Source organism: Cololabis saira, chromosome 13, assembly GCF_033807715.1.
Source record: "Cololabis saira isolate AMF1-May2022 chromosome 13, fColSai1.1, whole genome shotgun sequence".
In the NCBI taxonomy this organism is placed as follows: Eukaryota; Metazoa; Chordata; class Actinopteri; order Beloniformes; family Belonidae; genus Cololabis; species Cololabis saira.
In genome coordinates this window covers 9,591,782-9,611,364 of record NC_084599.1, presented here as the reverse complement: position 1 = coordinate 9,611,364, position 19,583 = coordinate 9,591,782, and the positions used below count along the sequence as shown (strand labels likewise).

The following is a 19,583-nucleotide window of genomic DNA, read 5'->3' as shown; positions in this document are numbered from 1 at the left end:
AGATAGGTGTAGTTTATGGTCAGATAGGTGTAGTATACGGTCAGATAGGTGTAGTTTATGGTCAGATAGGTGTAGTATAAGGTCAGATAGGTGTAGGAGAAGGTCAGATAGGTGTAGTATACGGTCAGATAGGTGTAGTTTATGGTCAGATAGGTGCAGTTTATGGTCAGATAGGTGTAGTTTATGGTCAGATAGGTGTAGTTTATGGTCAGATAGGTGTAGTATACGGTCAGACAGGTGTAGGAGACGGTCAGATAGGTGTAGTTTATGGTCAGATAGGTGTAGTTTATGGTCAGATAGGTGTAGTTTATGGTCAGATAGGTGTAGTTTATGGTCAGATAGGTGTAGTATACGGTCAGACAGGTGTAGGAGACGGTCAGATAGGTGTAGTTTATGGTCAGATAGGTGTAGTATACGGTCAGATAGGTGTAGTATACGGTCAGATAGGTGTAGTTTATGGTCAGATAGGTGTAGTATACGGTCAGATAGGTGTAGGAGAAGGTCAGATAGGTGTAGTTTATGGTCAGATAGGTGTAGGAGGTGGTCAGATAGGTGTAGTATACGGTCAGATAGGTGTAGTATACGGTCAGATAGGTGTAGTTTATGGTCAGATAGGTGTAGGAGAAGGTCAGATAGGTGTAGTTTATGGTCAGATAGGTGTAGGAGACGGTCAGATAGGTGTAGTATACGGTCAGATAGGTGTAGTTTATGGTCAGATAGGTGTAGTATACGGTCAGATAGGTGTAGTTTATGGTCAGATAGGTGTAGTATACGGTCAGATAGGTGTAGTTTATGGTCAGATAGGTGTAGTATAAGGTCAGATAGGTGTAGGAGAAGGTCAGATAGGTGTAGTATACGGTCAGATAGGTGTAGTATACGGTCAGATAGGTGTAGTTTATGGTCAGATAGGTGTAGGAGAAGGTCAGATAGGTGTAGTTTATGGTCAGATAGGTGTAGGAGAAGGTCAGATAGGTGTAGTTTATGGTCAGATAGGTGTAGGAGACGGTCAGATAGGTGTAGGAGGTGGTCAGATAGGTGTAGTTTATGGTCAGATAGGTGTAGTTTATGGTCAGATAGGTGTAGTTTATGGTCAGATAGGTGTAGTTTATGGTCAGATAGGTGTAGTTTATGGTCAGATAGGTGTAGTTTATGGTCAGATAGGTGTAGTTTATGGTCAGATACATGAAGCATGTATTTCTCGCTGTTCTAGTTCAAAGGCAACAGGAAAAGCAACATCCGAATCTCATGTCAGACATTGTAAGCTTAGGAAGACTATTTTTCAATTATTTATTAGTACATCGTACAATTGATAGTTAAAAAAAATAGAAGATGATCATGAAATAACCATATAAACGTGTGTGTCTGTGTGTCTGAGGGAACAGTGGTACGTGCATGTTGGTGGGTACGGGGGAGCTGAAGCTGCAGGGCGTGTGATGCGTGATGAGAAATCTAATAAAATGATGCAGTGTTTGGTTACCTTACAAGTGAGGGATTACATACGTGCACGGCTTCTCCCACAGATGCAGCAGCTGCCGGTGACTCAGCTCTGGATGCTGTTAGAAATGTCAAAGGTTCAGCTTGCTTTTGTCTGGTATTTTTCACTGATGCAGTTTTTGTTTTTCTAGCTTTTATATTCTGCGTTTTATCTTCAGTCCTCCACACTACAGTCTGTCTGAGATGGAAGTCCAGCTTGTTTGATACGACATCACTGCTCAGTGAGACCAACATATTTGGTACTCTGCCTTCAGTTTGAAAAATGTGGTGTGTTGTTAACAAGAAAAGAAACTGTTCAATAGTAATGGAGTGATTGTGAAAACCGGTGACTATGTTTCCAAAAAGACTAAAAAGGACCCTCGATGTTCCAGCCAGAGTGCCACATATTCATATGTTCATATTTATATTAATATTAGTTGCCCAACATTGTTGCATTTATTTTGTAGTAGAACAGGATGAGTTAGTTTTTCAGATAATTTACATAAACCGTATTTAAAAGTATAAATGACACGTTAAAAATAAAGAAGCAGATAATTGTAACTTGCTCAGCTTCGTATTAAGAGTGAAAACCAACATAATTAAATGTTTAGCAGTAACCTGAGCTGCATTTTAGCTTTTAACATACGTGTTCTGACTCCTCCAAGCTCTTATCAGCCCTCCTATCCCACTCAGGACTCTGTAACCTATTTGACCGCCTCAGACTTTACCCACAAACTGTGAGGTCAAGCAGTGTCATCAGCAGCCGACCATAGATTCACCTCCGTATTATCAGGCAGATCAGCTCAATGTCAGCACTCCTACTCAGGACTGGAATTCACTTATTTGATGCACAATATCAGCAGAGTCACAGCAGCACTGAGCTCTGAGATGAACATGATTTCAGCTGTAAGAGCATGTAAGAGTAGAGCTGATGAATTGTTGGGAGCAGATTACATGTTCCTTTGTATTGCGGTGAAGAGGTAAGAACAGGCTATTGATTTACTCCATACGATTAATATATAAATAACAAAGGTCCCGTGTGTGTTGATATGACTCTACGCAGTACTGGAGTTGAGGGGGGATGAGGGGGGATGGCATCCCCCCCTGAAATGAAAACGGTCCAAATCATCCCCCCTGTAAAACTTCCATCCCCCCTTTCCATCCCTTATGTCATTTCATCAATGAATGTGGTTTACCTGCTATTTCAACATTTAGAGTCATTAACAGAAAAACAACACCAGAAAAATAACTTATTTGACAATTTTCACCTGTTTCAAGTAAATTTTCACTTGAAATAAGTAGAAAAATCTGCCAGTGGGACAAGATTTATCTTCTCATTACAAGCAAAAAAATCTTGTTCCACTGGCAGATCTTTCTACTTACTGTATTTTAAGTGAAAATCTACTTGAAACAGGTGAAAATTGTTGTTTTTTCCAGTGATGAGTCTTGTTTTAAGTGTAATAAAAATAGACATTTTAAATAGAAATAGGACAAATATTCTTGTTAAGATGTTGAGTTTTGGCAGTGATCCATGTTACTTATCCTGTGAAGGACAGAGTCATATTGATAAGTTCAGAAAAGTGTTTTTTATTGTTGTGTTTTGATGTATTTGATGTAAGCCCAGTGGATATTTAAAGCTTACAGAAGGCTGCATTTAACTGCTGCTATGTCATTCCTGCAGTATTTCTGCAGGTGTTTTGGTCAGTGCTATTATTTGTAATATATTATATTATTTGTAATCAGCACAAATGATCTGTCCCCATATGATAAAATCCACCATCCCCCCTGATTTTTTTTTTGAATCTACGGTTAAACTGATGGACTCACTGACCTCAATCACATTTCATTGTTTTAACTTAGTGTTTCCTTAATGGAGACACATACATGATGACTATTTCTACGCGTCATATCTTCCAATAAAGGGCTCACATGTATTCTCACCTCCACGGCCTCAGCTGATTCATACGGCACTCACTTGGTCATGAGATTGCGCTCTGTCTTGTGATGTGTCCTGATATGAGAGTGGACACAGCGGGCCTCTGTCAGCCGGGCCAAACCCCGCCCACACTCCCTCACGCACGACTCTAGCCGTCCGAGTAGATGCTCCCCGTATAAATGAGCCATGTCCTCCCTTTGCTGCTCATAAACACTGCTTTGTCGTCATGCGTTTCATAGTAAATAATGAAGGGAAAAAAGACAGTAGAATAGCCCTCGTTTTCCTGTTACAGAGGAATTAAATTATAGTGATGAAAACAATGCCCTCCAATTGATTGATTTCCACTCTTAATGGCTTTGTGATGGATATGGGCTGTCTCTGGTGGCCGCTGTGCTAAATATAGAGCACCATAGTACTGGTAGCAGTGTTTGTCTAAGGTATTATTTATGTACCTTTGGGAAACTCTTTTCTCTGGTGAGTCTTATAGATTGAACAAAAAGAAAGGCATGAGAATACATTTTAATACATAGTTGATACAGGAGATTTGTATATTTCATTTTAAAAGCTATAAGTAGAGTTTTAAGGCTCGCCTCATTTTGTATAGGAAGTGGGCATAGATGTGGTAAAATGACTAGTTTCCTTCCACCAGCAAACAACAACAACATATCTGTTATAACGTGAAACTCACAAATGTTACCGGCATCCATCACTGCTTATTTAATGTTTAAAACAAATCAGACTTTGCTTTTGATTTTTGCATCAACTGAACGGTAAAAGCATCATAAATCAACTAAAATGCCATAGAAACAATGATGGTATCCTTACCTTCATTTGTTTGTTGTTGGTTTTTTTTGGACAAACACACAGCAGCCGCTGTGGCTCTCAGTGGTGCTTTTGCATCTGCCAACAGGAGTTTCAGCCAACTCATCACTGCAAAAACTCAAAATCTTAACAAGAATATTTGTCTTATTTCTAGTTAAAATGGCCCATTTTTAGTCAAATACATCTCATTACACTTAAGACGAGACTCAAAAACTTAAAAAACAACAATTTTCACCTGTTTCAAGTATATTTTCACTTAAAATTAGTAGAAAAATCTGCCAGTGGAACAAGATTTTTTTGCTTGTAATGAAAAGATAAATCTTGACCCACTGGCAGATTTTTCTACTTATTTCAAGTGAAAATGTACTTGAAACAGGTGAAAATTGTCAAATAACAAGTTATTTTTCTGGTAATTATTCTTGTTTTAAGTGTAATGAGATTTTTTTGACTAAAAATTAGACATTTTAACTAGAAATAAGACAAATATTCCTGGTAAGATTTTGAGTTTTTGCAGTGATCCTGAGCAAACCGCACTGGGTTTGAAGGGAGGTGTCTCCAAACTGCATTTTCCAGTTTCCCTCTTTTCCTAGATGTTGAGCTGGATTAAGATAGAGTACTGTTTAAGAACGGGCCCGGTGTCTTTTTATCAGCCTCCTGAGGTGCTTTCAGTTGTGTCTCTGGTCATTATCTTGTTGAGTGAGACTCACCTTCCTGACACTGGGCCGCATGTTTTGCTTCACTTATTCCTTGATCTTCTTGAGACTTCGTTGTGCCTCCTTGTGCCAGATGCAGCACAACTACCCTGAAACGATGGTGGGATTGTGTGTGTGTCCCAGTCCAGATCATCCTGACACGCCGACCCACACTGCTCTTCTGATCTAGACCAGGTTGCATTTTCTCTTGCAGCCACATCCTGGGAGTTTGGCTACGGTCTAATAAGCCTTATACTCAATAATGTTTGCTGCTGTAGTCACATGAACAGGAAACTGCTTTCATGTTTCTCTCCTCTGCTCACCGTGATCTATGACTAGTGTCATAAACAGAGGCTATATTTGAATATCCTTGCAAAATAAACAAAAAATCCCTTTTTTTTATACAGATATTTGTTATTTAAATCACATACTAAAGGCCTGCAGGTTTACATGGCACAACTGTTTTGGATTGAATCCCTTTTCAGGAGAAATAAAGCATCGTTTCAATGATCTTTAAGGTACCAACAAAATGTCTGCTGTCCATAGCGTCTCCTACATGGAAAGAACACGGTGGTGATTCCTAATTAGTTCAGTGTCTCCCTTGCTCCAGCGGGGCGGACGGTCAGCCGTGCATGAAGGATCAGACGTATCTCAGTCGTCATGTGACCACCAGGTCGCTTTGCTTTAACCACTAATGTTCACAAAAGCCAGCAGTCGTTGCAGCAGAATCAGTCGCTACTAATGCAGTTACCGAGAACAGTGCCTTGCAAAGAGGAATTGTTTCATCTCTAAGTGAATATCTCTCTGAGAAGTCTGACATCTGGTCCACAGTGGACAGACACTCTAATGTGCCGCCATCTCAGGGCTCCTGATTTAGAAAAATTCCAATGAACCTCCTTTCATACCGGTACTTTCAGATTTGCCGCTCTGATACCAGCAGCAGTCTAGATAGCGGCTCTTGAATGACCACACTTGAAGCTTAGTGAGTTATGGCTCATTTTGAGTGTTGGAAGGTCAGCTTCTGTAATCTGGTCCTTTGATGGGTCTCTGGCGGCTCAACCGTATGCCTAATTTAGGCTTGAATGCTGTACAGTAAAGCGTTAGAGCCAGTACTAGAGTTGAGGGGGGATGAGGGGGGATGGCATCCCCCCCTGAAATAAAAATGGTCCAAATCATCCCCCCTGTAAAACTGCCATCCCCCCTTTCCATCCCTTATGTCATTTCATCAATGAATGTGGTTTTACTGCTATTTCAACATTTAGAGTCATCACCAGAAAAATAACTTATTTGACAATTTTCACCTGTTTCCAGTAAATTTTCACTTGAAATAAGTAGAAAAATCTGCCAGTGGGACAAGATTTATCTTCTTATTACAAGCAAAAAAATCTTGTTCCACTGGCAGATTTTCTACTTATTTTAAGTGAAAATCTAATTGAAACAGGTGAAAATTGTTGTTTTTTCCGGTGATGAGTCTTGTTTTAAGTGTAATGAGATTTATTTTACTAAAATTTGATATTTTAACTAGAAATAAGACAAATATTCTTGTTAAGATTTTGGGTTTTTGCAGTGATACATTTTACTTATCCTGTGAAGGACAGAGTCATATTGATAAGTTCAGAAAACTGTTTTTTATGGTTGTGTTTTGATGTATTTGATGTAAGCCCAGTGGATATTTAAAGCTTACAGAAGGCTGCATTTAACTGCTGCTATGTCATTCCTGCAGTATTTCTGCAGGTGTTTTATGTCACTGCTATTATTTGTAATATATTATATTATTTGTAATCAGCACAAATGATCTGTCCCCATATGATCAAATCCATCATCCCCCCTGATTTTTTCTTTTTTACAACTCGAGTACTGGTTAGAGCTTATATGGTTGTCCCTGTAACCTCCCTGCAGCGAGCTGCACACCTCCACAGAAATGGTAACAGTAAATTATCCACTTTGTTAGGCTGCATTTGTCTGGTAAACGTAACTGCTTTACTCGTATATCACGACTCCGTCAGGTGAGCACCAGCAAACCCCCTCTAGTCTAGTCTAGTCTAGTCTAGTCTAGTCTAGTCTAATGCCTTTCCTCTTTTCTGTCACTATAATATGAAGGAGCATCAGCAAAAGCCCCCAAACAAGGGCCCCTATAAGCCTAATTTATCTATCTTTAAACCATAAAATAAACTTCAAAGTCATGCTGATAGCTTTGTAAAACGACACTACTTAGCCTGGGTCATATACGTCTCCTCTGATTGGTTGAATACTAATCTGTTGGCTTCCAGAAGCAGCTCCTGCTGAGTTCGTTTGTACTAACTTCTGAAAATCAAAGTCAAACGCAAAGAAACCAGTCAAATCCTTTTTATTTTTTGATTAGGGAATAAATTACTACTTGTTTACCTTTTTAGATAAATGGTAAAGCTGGTGTGCTAATATCCCTTTATAGTTATGTTTACCTTTCAACATTTTTATTCTTATCATTACGTTAAATTTTTCTTTCAAACACAAAGTTTCCTCAGCCTGAGAAAAATGGATGAGTCATTCTCCCTCAACCATGCAGAAGTGATTTCACTTCCATATCTCCCACAGTTGATAGATGATGGCAGCAATAAATGATCACTTTAGTTTTTTTATATTTATTTTTTATATATATTTATAATTTTTTTATATCAAAGAAAGTATGAACTCAAAATCTCATTAATAAGGTGCTAAAGTAGAAGTGAGTCGGCCCAAAGCTCCTCGTGGTTTGCAGATCCTCATATTCGTGGGCCTGCAACCTTTTTATATTTCATCTGTTTCAGGGTTTCAGCACTGAAACGGGAGACTTGTTTTCAAATATTTCGTTTTTTTTCTTTTGTTTTGAAAAAGCGGAGGGCTGGGTTGGTGTGACCTTGAATCTTGCTCCTGCATTTTGCACGTTCTCTCATGTACAGCCAGAGGAAACAAAAGCTGCAACAGGAAACGTTTCTGTGCTGTAAAACAGTCAGATTCTTAACCTGACATAATCTGACATGTACCTACTGTCACGTCCACACGATCAGCTTTTTACGGCACGTTGCCACATCAGGCAGCATTTCCATGGGCTTAGAGTCGACGGTCGGCATTGTGAAGAGATTATTGGCGTGCTCCTCGTCCTCTGATGGCAGACCCTTTGGGAGGATTTCATTTCCTGGAGACCTTGGGGGCGTCTGGTTTGGTGCAGATAAATGCAGCGGCTGGAAATGTGCGTGTGCTTTTTGGGCAACTAGAAAAAAAGAGAATGCAAGAGTCGCACAACATAGAATTGCTCAATGAAGTTGCCCCATATGCAACATGTAGTGAAGACTGGAGAGGCCATTTGAAGTGAGTAGGAATGCCATTTAAGAAATTAAGATAATCCCACTCTGTACAGTCAATGAAAAGTTTGCTGAGTGGGTGTTTTCTTCCCCCACTTTTTCTACAGGATCACATGCTTAGCTGCTGAGTAATCAGTGTTTTAGTAGCGCACCAGGGTACAGGATGTTCTGTGTCAAACCTTGGCTCGATCATCCACGCAATAAATTTGGACAGGAAATTTGTTTTTTGGTTCTTTGAAGTTGAACGTCGAGGCTGAATCCCAATAAGACGAGTCGTCCTCGTTTTTATCGGTCCAGATATCACAGTCAAGATGTTTTCAATCAACAGGAACTGGCCCGGCTCCTCCAGCCAAACACACTGCGTGCCCTTTATGGTAAAGACAAAGTGAGGAACGCGGTCCACTGCACAGACCTGGCTGAAGACGGAGTTCTGGAGGTGAGTTCCCCTCTGTTTCATCTACATCACCTTAAAAACCAGTCTCCTCATTGTTCTCCAAGACACGCATAAATAGCTACCTCGCATTTAGCCAAGACAAAAAAAACCCTCAACTGTGTGAAGCTGTTTTTAGACTCATCTCATGACTACAGTATGTGGGCCAGGGCAACCCCACATCACACTGGTTTTGAGGAGAACAAGAACAGCAGAGGAATCTGAAACAAAAGCATTGTTTAGCAGGGAGTGGGTCTCACCCGTTGAACGTCATTGTTCAAGAAAAGTCCTGATCTGTAGCCTGGACAAGTGGCTCCTTGTTAAACATTAGCCTGTGACTGACTGAGCTGCCATTTTCCCAAGACATAATGACCATGCCAGGGTTTCTGCAGGACTTTTTTGTGTAAGAAAGGTGCAGTTGAATCATAATTATAAAGCAATAATTCACAACATACTGAAATAAATGTCCCTCGGTTGATTTCCAGGTGCAGTACTTCTTCAAGATTTTGGATGGATGAAAGGAAGGAAACGGGACATATTTTCTCATGTTTCTGTTTATTGTTTCAGCCTTATGCAGATTAAATAAAGTGACAGAGCAGACTCCTGACATGTGTTTGATCTTCAACATTGAATTAAGTATTTTCACACCAGCTAAACATCTTATTACACGGGATACTGCATTGCCTCTGATATTTGTTAACTTTTTTTGACCTGCGACTTTGGTTTTGGATTCATACATAACACTTTGAAAAAAAAAAAAAAATGTACAACTGCATAAATATAAAACTCTTCCACCATGAAAATGGCTAAAACATTCAATATAGTAACTTGCGTCACGTGATGTGACGTCTCCAGCAAAACAGATTTCAAAGCACTGAGTTGCCACTGTTTCCGTGGAGGTGACAGTCTTCTAGGCTGGACCCACAAAGCTCTAAACTACCAATTAAGAATGAACAGATGTAACAAACTGAAATGTCAAACCTTATCGAACAGCTACGATGAACAAAGTGTGTACAAATGTGTCCTTCCACAGCCCACTTGAATAGAGAAATAAAAGGAAATAACAAAATTCCATGGAGCGCATTTAGTCATACATGGGTCTTAAATTTTCAGAGTACCATGTTAGTATTTCAGTTAGTCAAAGCACATTGACAAACACTCCACTCGCTCACATAAACTAATACACAGCACACAGACACCAGCGCACACGCACACACCTTGGACCACTAAAGCGGACATAAGACGAAGGAGATTACAACAGGACTACAGCTCTGGACACTCCAAAAATATATAGAAACCACATGAGGGTGAAGTACGTTGGGGGAGAAAAACACAACTCGCTACATTTCAGTAGTGGAATTGCAGTTTTACAGTAATAGATGAACATCCCATGGCTCAAGGAATATTTTCATTTACAGTAGAATAAATATGTTCTATTGCTAATCTTGTATTTTACATTTCTAACTCTTGACAAAAACACAAAAAAAGCTAGTGTAAAGCACACGGATTAAGTGTAGGTCCTGTATATTATGAATGTTCAAAGACTAGTGGTGTTTATCTGAACTCTTGAATTCTAACTATGTTTTTTAAGTTTGTTTTTCAAACTAAGGGTGCTCATCGTCGCTGAGGTCACGAATTCACTGTGATCTTAACGTCAAAGCGTCCCTGGTAACGGTCTTTCTCGCTGTAACCGATGTTTCCTCCGAAAACTTTGCACTCGATGCGGAGCTCCTGGTTTGCGGTGAGGTTGGTGAACTGGATGGCCACCAGGGGCTGCAGGTACTGGGGGTGCAGCCGTTTGCCGTAGTACGGGTAGTACTGCAGGGGGAAGCCTTTGCCGATGCCCATGTACTCGATCTCCCCGATCTTGCCTTCATCCTCCTCTCTCTGCGAACGCAACAGTTCAAGGAGCCGTGGTCAGACCTTTCACACCACCGGTACTAAAGACAGCCCGTGTGCAGCTGATGTCAGATAAAGCTTACCTTATTTTTGCAGTGGATTGGGATGAGGTTGTCGGATGTTTTCCCCTGCAAACCTGTTGGAAGTGTGTCATTGCTGGGAGCCTGAAGACAAAAAACACCCAGTTGTTGAAGATCATGTTCCAAACAATGACTAACAGCATGCTGCCCTTTTTTCTTTTTAAATGCAAATAAGCCCTTTAAACTATAAATGAGAGAGCAGAACCAGATTGTTTAGACCCAAGCAGAAGCATCTGCTCACAGAAGCTTTTAAACTTGTTTCTTTCCACCTTCCGTCTCCAGAGTTGATCACTGATCATTCTTTTAAACCGGACACAACTCCTCTGAAAACACTTGAATGAGTTTACAGCATGAAATCATAAGCCACTCTACACAAGTTTGATTTATAGTTCACGGAAAGCTTTTAATACTGTAGTATCAGGATAGTGGGTTCCCCCTTTAAAAGAAATATCTGAATCACAAATCAGAAACATTAATTTAATCAATACCTGCCGTTTTTCTTTACATAGTGAGTCTTGGCTAGAACTGTATTGCTTTCCCAGTTACGTTTCTTTACAGATTTAATTAATGAGCTACATTAAAAAGCTTATAAAATTATAATCTACTGGTTAATAACTCTCCAGGGGGTTTACATATTTAAATGTGTCCAAAAAAACAAAACATCTTTCCCGTATACCATTTAGGAACGTTGACGGGAAACTGACAGAAGAAACTAGATTGCACTGCAGGACAGAAAACTGCAACCAAAATACTATTTTCCACACCCAGTCCTTGTTTGTTGTTTCCATATTAAAAAATAATTCCCACAATTTGAGTGTCCCTCAGTTTCAGCATAGCTTAAGCTTGTGGAAGTCTGATGATAACATTCATTAAATTAGTAGTATAATGCACAAACTCGAGGCATTTTGCGAGTGTTGTGAGAATAATGCAATCAAATATTTGAGTAATTCACTGGATCCTAAACTCCCCAGATTTTGGGAGTTAATAAAAAAAAATAAAAACCTTTAAACCAGCATTTACTTTCCCTAACTTGCAGCTGAAGAGTTGAAAGAGTTAGAATTAGCCAAAGCAGCTTTAGCAAGAGATTTCTGTTAGGTTTCTTTCAAACAAACAAAGTGTGCAAATCTACAACCACGCAGGCGTGCGGTCGACCTACCTTTGGTATAAAGTTGACGATCCTGTTGAGCTTGACGATAAGGCAAGGCTTTCCCTCCTTGAAACCATAAAATGGGTCAGTCAAACCGGAACATTTACCCAGCAGAGATCGCCTGAAACGGCAAGCTTTCTTCTGGCCATTGCTGCCCTCCAGAGCACCACGGTCTTTGAATCCACTAGGAGTTTCTGCAAACGGTTGAACACAAATCTCAGAGCTGGCAATGGAAGACAGTTCTTTTTGCAAAAGAAATTACATTTCTTTATTTTATTCTAGAGAAATAAAATATCTGAAATTAATGTTAATAGATCTAAACCCATATTGCATAACATAGTATGGATCGTTGCATACCCCTTAGGAATTAGCCAGACTATGACAACCCATGTATGATTGGCTTATACTTGCCTCCACAATCTTCAAACTTCATCTCATCAATCTGCAAGGTTTCATTATATTTATCAAGCAAAATATCCATGCTGTCCGTGTATGGTGTATATGTAGAGGCATCAGACATTTTGTAAGAAATTTCAGATTTTACTGAGCGGGGGATATGTGCCAGGCCTGAAACACAGAAAAAAAAAAACAGCAAAGTTAAAATGGAAACACGTGCATAATTTATCGATTTATTTTTATTTGTGCGTAAAAAAGCGAGTCTCAAAGAAAGCTGATGCGACTCTGGTCAAAATGTGTTGACAACGTAAGGTTTTGGGGATTTCCTCTGATGTATGGCAGCTCTTGACAGAGCGGTAATTTTCCACAGACCTTGTGCTCAAGCCTTCAGGGAGGCGTGGCATGGGGAGAATGAGATGGGTTTTAAGAACAATGAAAGGAAACATGTCATTTGTGAACTTCTCTTTTTTTTTTCCCCCCACTGTTCTATTAATTTCTTCCCAAATATTCAAAACATAGTTCTAACTGTAGGCACAACAGAGGCAGAGAACTAACATTTGATTTCATTGAAGGCTTGTGAACGTTCACCAACCCCCTGCCCCCACCCATTCACGCTCACGTGTGCCTCCCTCACAATGGAAACTTTTAGCCTGAGAGGGAGGCGGGCTGGTGCTCTAGAGGAAGAAAAAAAAGAAGTAAAAACCCCTCTTCTTTTCTCGAGCGTGCCTCTGCTGGAAAGTTGCTTCAACTCCAAAAAAAAAAAAACTCTTTACACTTTCTTTGTGGCGTCGCTAATCTCAGAAACAGTTGGGAACCGAGCAGCAGATGTGTGAAGCCAATCATCTACAATGGCTGCTAAAAATACCACTGAGACTCGAGCATGTGGCTGAGCAAACAAGTACTGGCACAACAAGATGAGGGCTGGGACTCAAATCTGTCCTGAAGCTTTACAGGAAGTTTTGAAACCTTCTTAAATGACTACGGCAGGGATTCGTGACGTTACATTTGCTCTCATAAGATTACAATATTTTAAAAAAAACAAAGCTTTTAGGCTTGTTGGCTGTGAAAAGAAATAGATAATCTTACAGGAAAGAATGTACAACAAATGTACGCGTAAACATGTCAGCGGTGACTCATAATCATAGCACACATTAATCGTTTTAGTTCCCCTGTAGCCTGAGGGGGGGAACCATTGACTGGCTGAGAGGAGTGAAGGACAAAATGGCTGAACCTATTTGAGGTCAGAACAACTCCTGATAGAGTGGCTGCTTAAAGGCACACCCCAACAGTCCTTTTTAACTACACCAACCACCTGCAGCCCACGCTCGCACAGAACACTGAGCTGCACGCGTTTCTGGGCACGGTGGCCTGCTGATAACACACGCATTACAATATCAGACTTAGACAGACATAAGTCAAAAGATGAGGAGTGTATAATTACCTGGGGGAGCAACTCTGTCCTGGTAGGTGGGTTTATAGTCACTTAACGTTAGCAGCATTGCCTGAATGGTCCCGATGAAAATTCCAGCCAAGCATCCGTAGAATATCAGGTAGAACATGAAGATTTTAACTGAAGGAGAAAATGTAAATCCACCATGAATGTAAAGAAACAAAAGTGCACATGCATAATTACATTTGATCAACGCTGACACTGATCAGTGTTTTTAATGATATTGCTTTGTCATTTAAAGTGAAATATAAATATATAATGGCTAAATATCTGAAACCTTTCTGCTCATTTGCTCTAACTGTCATTACCAGATTAGACAGAAACCAGCTTTAAACTTATTATTTCTTACACACTGCTTCCTGTTCAGTCTTTATATATTTGTCTAATGTACTGACCTCATATGTGGGTTGATTGACTGCGTTTCCCTTGTCTTAACTTGTTATCATGACAAGTGTTGAGTCACTATTTGTCTGTGCATTTGAAAGTTACTATTTGTTCGTATGGACTTGTATCGTTTGTTCACATTGTGTGAGCTCCAGCCACTATTTGTGATTGTTACAATGTTCAGATTGGGATCTCCTGCAACCCCATCAGGTGGTAATGTTCTGAGTACACACGTGCAGGACATTCCTGTAGTACACACCCAGACGGAAAAGACTGCAACCAAAGTATCACCAGCATGTTCTCGCAACAGGTGAAAGTATCAGTCACAGCCATGCATATACTTTACAGATGTTAATATACCACTCACGCCAGGTCCAAACCAGAACTGACAACTTGGCTCATAGCAATTACCACTATTAACAGAAACATACCTTAACATGTGTAACTTCACTGGGCCCAAGGCCTAAATATTCTTAAGAATAAACTCAGCAATAACTCTCTGAATCCTGCTGATATTGCAATGGGGTTATGCTACTACCCAACTATGGGATCTGTTGAAAACGTAAAAGTTTAAAGACATTCTGAGTCCAACCTAAATAATGACAATCATTTCCTTAACCTGATGAGGTTTGGACGTTGGCAGGTTGAGGTTGTCAGCGCTCGACACGACAGCACCAGAACCAGACGTAGCCGCTCTGCTGTTTGCTCAGGTTTGTCTCTAACATACAACGATGCCGTTTGTATATTTCTGTGCTGGGATTTAGAGAGGCGCGATATGATTGAGGAGCAGAGAGCAAATAATTTCAGATCAAATCTAATTGGACGCCAGCAGCTTTCTTATCATTTAGAGTTACAATGACTTTAGATTACATAATACATACTGATAGCAGCTGAAAGCCTCCTGGAATAGGTTCCAGTTTTCCACAAGTTTGTTTTACCCAGAAATCTACATTTGCTCTGATAAATAAGAAAAGACCAAAAAAAAAGGCGTGTGTGTTTTTTATTCCTAGTTCTCGTTAATTGAAAACAAAATGCTAAGTTTTCTTTGGAAAGTTGTATTAAAAATCTCTTCAGACTTTCAGAAACACTGATAACTGCTTTTGCATTTTATTCATCTCATGATTAGACATTTAATTTTTAAAGGTCTAAAAAAAAAAAACAATTTTAAAGAAAAAGTTCCGGCTGAATCTGTTACATCCAAGAATGGAGGAGCAAACTAGCTTGTTTCAGCAGAGGGCTGAACTTCCGGTAGGACAGGATCGGTCATGAGTTACTCCTCCCTCTCACCCAAACCCCCACTAACAGGTTCAACGGGACAATTCACAACCTTATTAAACAAAGAGGCTTTTACTGGTGTTTGTGAGCTCGCTAGAGAAAATATGCATGAATGTTTTGACGTGAACATACAGAGTAGGCGGCATGTATTCATTCCCGTTTATCTTGTTTGTAACAAATAATTCAATCTATCCTAACTAAAATTCTTGACATGCACCACTGAGGCCGGTTTTGTGTGAAACAGTTCTTGTGATGACGTAGATTAGACAAGACGTATTTCTTGCAATACAAAGGAGCTTTCTATTTTCACATTAAAGCCACTACAGCCAAGAACTGAGTTGTAACACGAGCACTTAAGAGCAGAATGTAAAATGTTGATATACTAATATGAATATTCAATGTGTTTTTTGGATCAAGACCACAGTCTGTTTAACAAAAATAAAACCAATCTTCCAAGATCTCTTCTGATATTTGGTTTATTTATTTCAATCACTAATGTAACAAAGCAGTTTCAGTATTTGCTCTAGTTTCCTACTCTGCATTCAGAAATACTGAATAGCTCTGGCCTCCACTTCAAGGTTCATGTCTGCATCAGCCTCTAAAAGTATCTTGGTGAGCTGACATGTGCAACCCCATAACCATATCTCTAAGCTCCAGATTGTAACTTGAGAGATGTGCTGCAGATGGAACCAGCTCCCCAGCCCTGCCCGTGCATCTGTCACTCTGATATTCCATTAGCACTCAAACGTACTTTCAAATGTGAAAGCAGTGTTACCAAAGCAATCAATGCATGGGTAACGCTGCAATCAAGAGCACGTTTTGGTGACGCTACATTCATCCAGCAGCACTCTGCGTGAGAGGAACGCCTACTGAGTGCCAACCAGCTAGTCAGGAAATGGGACTAATTTCAACAAATGAGTAAAAGAAAGTCTTGAGTTGTGAATTGCTTTCTCCTCTAAGCAAGGCTGCAAGCAGCACAAACACCTGCTACTAGAGTAAACATGCGGTGAGCTATTTTCTAATGGTGGTGTCAGGGCCCACACCAGGACTGCTCTCTGGAGCAGCTGTCAGGCACCGACATGCATGAGGGCTTACGATTGTGTGCAGTTGATCAGAAAGAAATGTTGCCGAATGAGGAAGAGAAATGCTGAAACAAGCCCCTGCTGTACAGGTACGGTAAGTAGAATTAGCAGAGCAAATGTTTTCCTCACGTGCACACACGTGATTTTGAGGCGAACAGATGCGTCACACTTGTAGGAAGTTGCAGCTCTCTTTCTAAAGGTTTACTCTCGCCATCATGTAACTATTTTTTATTTATTTTTTACTTTTGCAAACATTTCTTTAAGGCATATTAATAAAAACGTTGAAAGCGAGAGGCCTCTGCTGTCATCACAGTCAGTTACCTGGACACCAGTGTTATGGGAGCTCACGCCGGTGACGTCAGTTCAAGGCCCCCCCTTCCCAACAACCTAAACTAAGGCCAGGAGAGTAAACACGACCGAGAGCAGCCCAGTGGTGGTGACAGGAAAAGCTTGAATGGACTGCACATCCCCCAACAGACAGACTGCTGCAGTGTCGTGATGGGACCGTCCTCACGCTCATTCACGCCTGACCACTTTTACCTGTCCTTTACAGTCGTTTTCTGTCTACAACGTGGAAATTAACATGTTGTGGAGATCAACGCCCCACCCCTAGGATTTCTTTGACATTTTAATTTATCTTTCAAAAAGCCGTACCCTCACAACGTTAAAACAGCCTCTTTCTTTCTGTTTTTTTGTCTCTTTTCTTGCCAAGCCCTGGTGGTAGGTTTGTGATAAACGTGGGCAGATATACCTGTTGCTGCAAGAGCTCAGGGTTTTTTTTTTTTCTCGTTTGTTACTGCGACATTACTCTCAGTCATACAGAAGAACAATGGCACGACTCTTTAAAGCTTGAGATCATGTTCAGATATACATAACAACTTCAGGTTTGGTGAGCAGAGGACTGGGGGGAAGTTGTTCCCCGGAAAGCAGCTCCTGTGAGACCGCCATTAAGGCTGGTTTATGGTTCTGCGTTACACCGACGCAGAGCCTACGACGTAGGCTCTGCGTCGGTGTAACGCAGAACCATAAATCACGCTTTAAGCAGCACAGTGGTGACGTCTGCGCCGCTTTGATTTGATTCTCCTCCGTCGGAGAAAAAAAAAAAAAGATAACAGACAAACGAACCAAAAAAAAAAAACCCCGTGTTCCTTTGAATCAGTCGTGTATCTGTGAGGAATGAGCGCATGAAGCTGGCAGAGGCGCAGCTACCAGCATGTCACGTCTTTTTGAGAAGAAAAAAAAAGGGGGGGGGGGGGGGGTGCAGACTGGGGCGGCTCTGGAGACGTGAAGTCGTGATCTGCTCCACAACACCGGGGACCCGCTGTTCCGTCGAAACATGCTACCTTATGGTCTTCTACCTTTGTAGAGCTACAATTTTACTGTGTTTTACTCCCTAAACCACTTCCTTTTGACCCCCCCAAGGGGTCCTTGTCTCTTGCCAGGCCGTTATTGTAAATAAGAAATGTGTTCTTAATGACCTGCCTGGTTAAATAAAGGCGAATGACTGAATGAATATCAAATAAAACGACATAATTGTGTTTTTTCCCTCTCTTTATTGTATAATGTTCACAAAGTGTAATGCAATTCATGTCATGGGTAGTGTATTTTGAAGGATAAAATGCTCAACATCCCATATTAGTAGTCCTATAATAGTCCAGTAACATCCTATCAAATAATGCTCCCGTCTCTTGATGCATTCAGGTAAGATACTAATCAATTAAATCAACTGTAGGATGAATGTCAGCATACTTACACCCCCCAATTTATAAATCACTATTTTTGGATTGATAAGTATAAAACAATAAGAAATAAAAGTAAAGGTACACACTGGAGGGATGTAAGAAATTATGGGCGTGGCAATCAAACTTTGAAAATCGACTGTTGCGCATGCGCAGAACCTCAAAAGTAGCAGTTCTCGACGGGTAGCGAGGACCGGCAGAACACCGGAGCCGCGGGTCTGGGTTTCACGCCGGGGACGGAGAAAACGGGAACATTTTAATTGGTGAAACGGTTTAACGAGCTTATTGGGCGGTGTGTAACAGCTTGATGCTGATCCCATCAAACCAGCACACCCCCCCTGGAAAAGTAGTGAAAACAGCGTTAAAGCGATTACAGGAGCCGGGGCCAATTATCCCGGTTTAAAGGAGCAGGGCGGGGGGTTCGGTTACCCGTCAGCCCGGTACTGGGGAATAAAACCCTCAGTTTATCTTCCATTCCAATTGAAAGGTTAGAAATGGAAAACATCAAGAAACCATGCATCTCAGAGGGAGAATGTCCCCAAACTTTCACTGATCCTCCAAGTCTGGCCCTGTCTGTCCTTCAAAATGACCTTTATAAAGGCCAATTATGCCTGACTGACATGATACGGGCGACGCCTCCGAGATCACCGCATACTGACATTTCACGTCCTGCCAAAACGAGTTTAATCCCGTCTGGATTCGTTAAACGGTCAAAAGCAAAAACACAAAAGATCACGTTAATGAGTCAAATTCACACCCTGACTCAGTGGATTAAGTCGTATTAATTAGCCGGTCCATAACTGTGATCCAGGAGCTGGGTTCGTGTATTAAAATGGGTCCATCTGTCTTTTAAAAGAGACTTTATTCACCAGCCTCAATGGGAAATCTAAGTCACGACTTGTCAGAGGGGGGCGACGCGCACCTTAGGGCACCGTAGGGCCTACGGCGTAGGTTACGCGGCGACGCACACCGTACGGTGTGCGTCGCCGCGTACCCTACGCCGTAGCCTCTGCGTCGATTTAACGCAGAACCATAAATCCGGCTCTAACAGGTGCCGCCGGTCCGCTCCACCGGACCGTCTCAGACCGGTACCAGCGCCAGCCTTCACATGTCCGACCGGCACCGAGCCAATACCGACCCAGCCTCCGCTCGTCAGGTGGCTGAAATGACGGGAAAAAGGTAAAACGGTACTCACACCAACTCCCTCCAGTCCGCCCCAGGAACTCCTTCCTCTCGGAGTTCCACATAAACGTCCTCCAGCCGCCGTCGCTGTCCTTATTCCCTGACATGTTTCACTCCGCTAACGTCCCCCCTCGGGCCGGGCTGGGTGTGTTTGAACGGGTTGGGGGTTGAGGAGGACGGGGTGATCAGCACGGACAGACTGTGGACTGTTCCTCGCAGAAACGCGGAAAGACAGCCCCGCTCACGTCCCCGGCAGATGTAGCAGTCGGAGTTCAC

The 19,583-nt window shown here is 41.3% G+C and overlaps 2 protein-coding genes across 2 annotated transcripts in view; one reads left to right on the top strand and one right to left on the bottom strand.

Moving 5' to 3' along the window:
- The window catches only part of nme7 (NME/NM23 family member 7), a 25,064-nt gene extending 15,330 nt beyond the window's left edge, over positions 1–9,734 (top strand). Inside the window, exons 11-12 of the mRNA XM_061737604.1 lie at positions 8,572–8,679; positions 9,159–9,734. Of these exons, the coding sequence (XP_061593588.1) occupies positions 8,572–8,679; positions 9,159–9,191 (141 nt within the window). The 3' untranslated portion in view covers positions 9,192–9,734. The remainder of the gene's footprint in view (positions 1–8,571; positions 8,680–9,158) is intronic.
- atp1b1a (ATPase Na+/K+ transporting subunit beta 1a) lies at positions 9,210–19,583 on the bottom strand. The gene is made up of 6 exons (XM_061737605.1): positions 19,321–19,583; positions 13,637–13,765; positions 12,211–12,366; positions 11,809–11,993; positions 10,656–10,736; positions 9,210–10,560 (listed from the first exon to the last, which is right to left on the bottom strand). The coding sequence occupies exons 1-6, from the start codon at positions 19,412–19,414 to the stop codon at positions 10,303–10,305; spliced, it is 903 nt and encodes a 300-aa protein (XP_061593589.1). The 5' UTR covers positions 19,415–19,583; the 3' UTR covers positions 9,210–10,302.

Coding starts and splice junctions, on each gene's coding strand:
- atp1b1a (XM_061737605.1), bottom strand. CDS start 19,414: ATGTCAGGGAATAAGGACAGCGACGGCGGCTGGAGGACGTTTATGTGG. Junction 11,994..12,210: donor GAAGTTTGAAGATTGTGGAG/GCAAGTATAAGC, acceptor AACCGTTTGCAG/AAACTCCTAGTGGATTCAAA. Junction 10,737..11,808: donor TCGTCAACTTTATACCAAAG/GTAGGTCGACCG, acceptor TTTTGTCTTCAG/GCTCCCAGCAATGACACACT.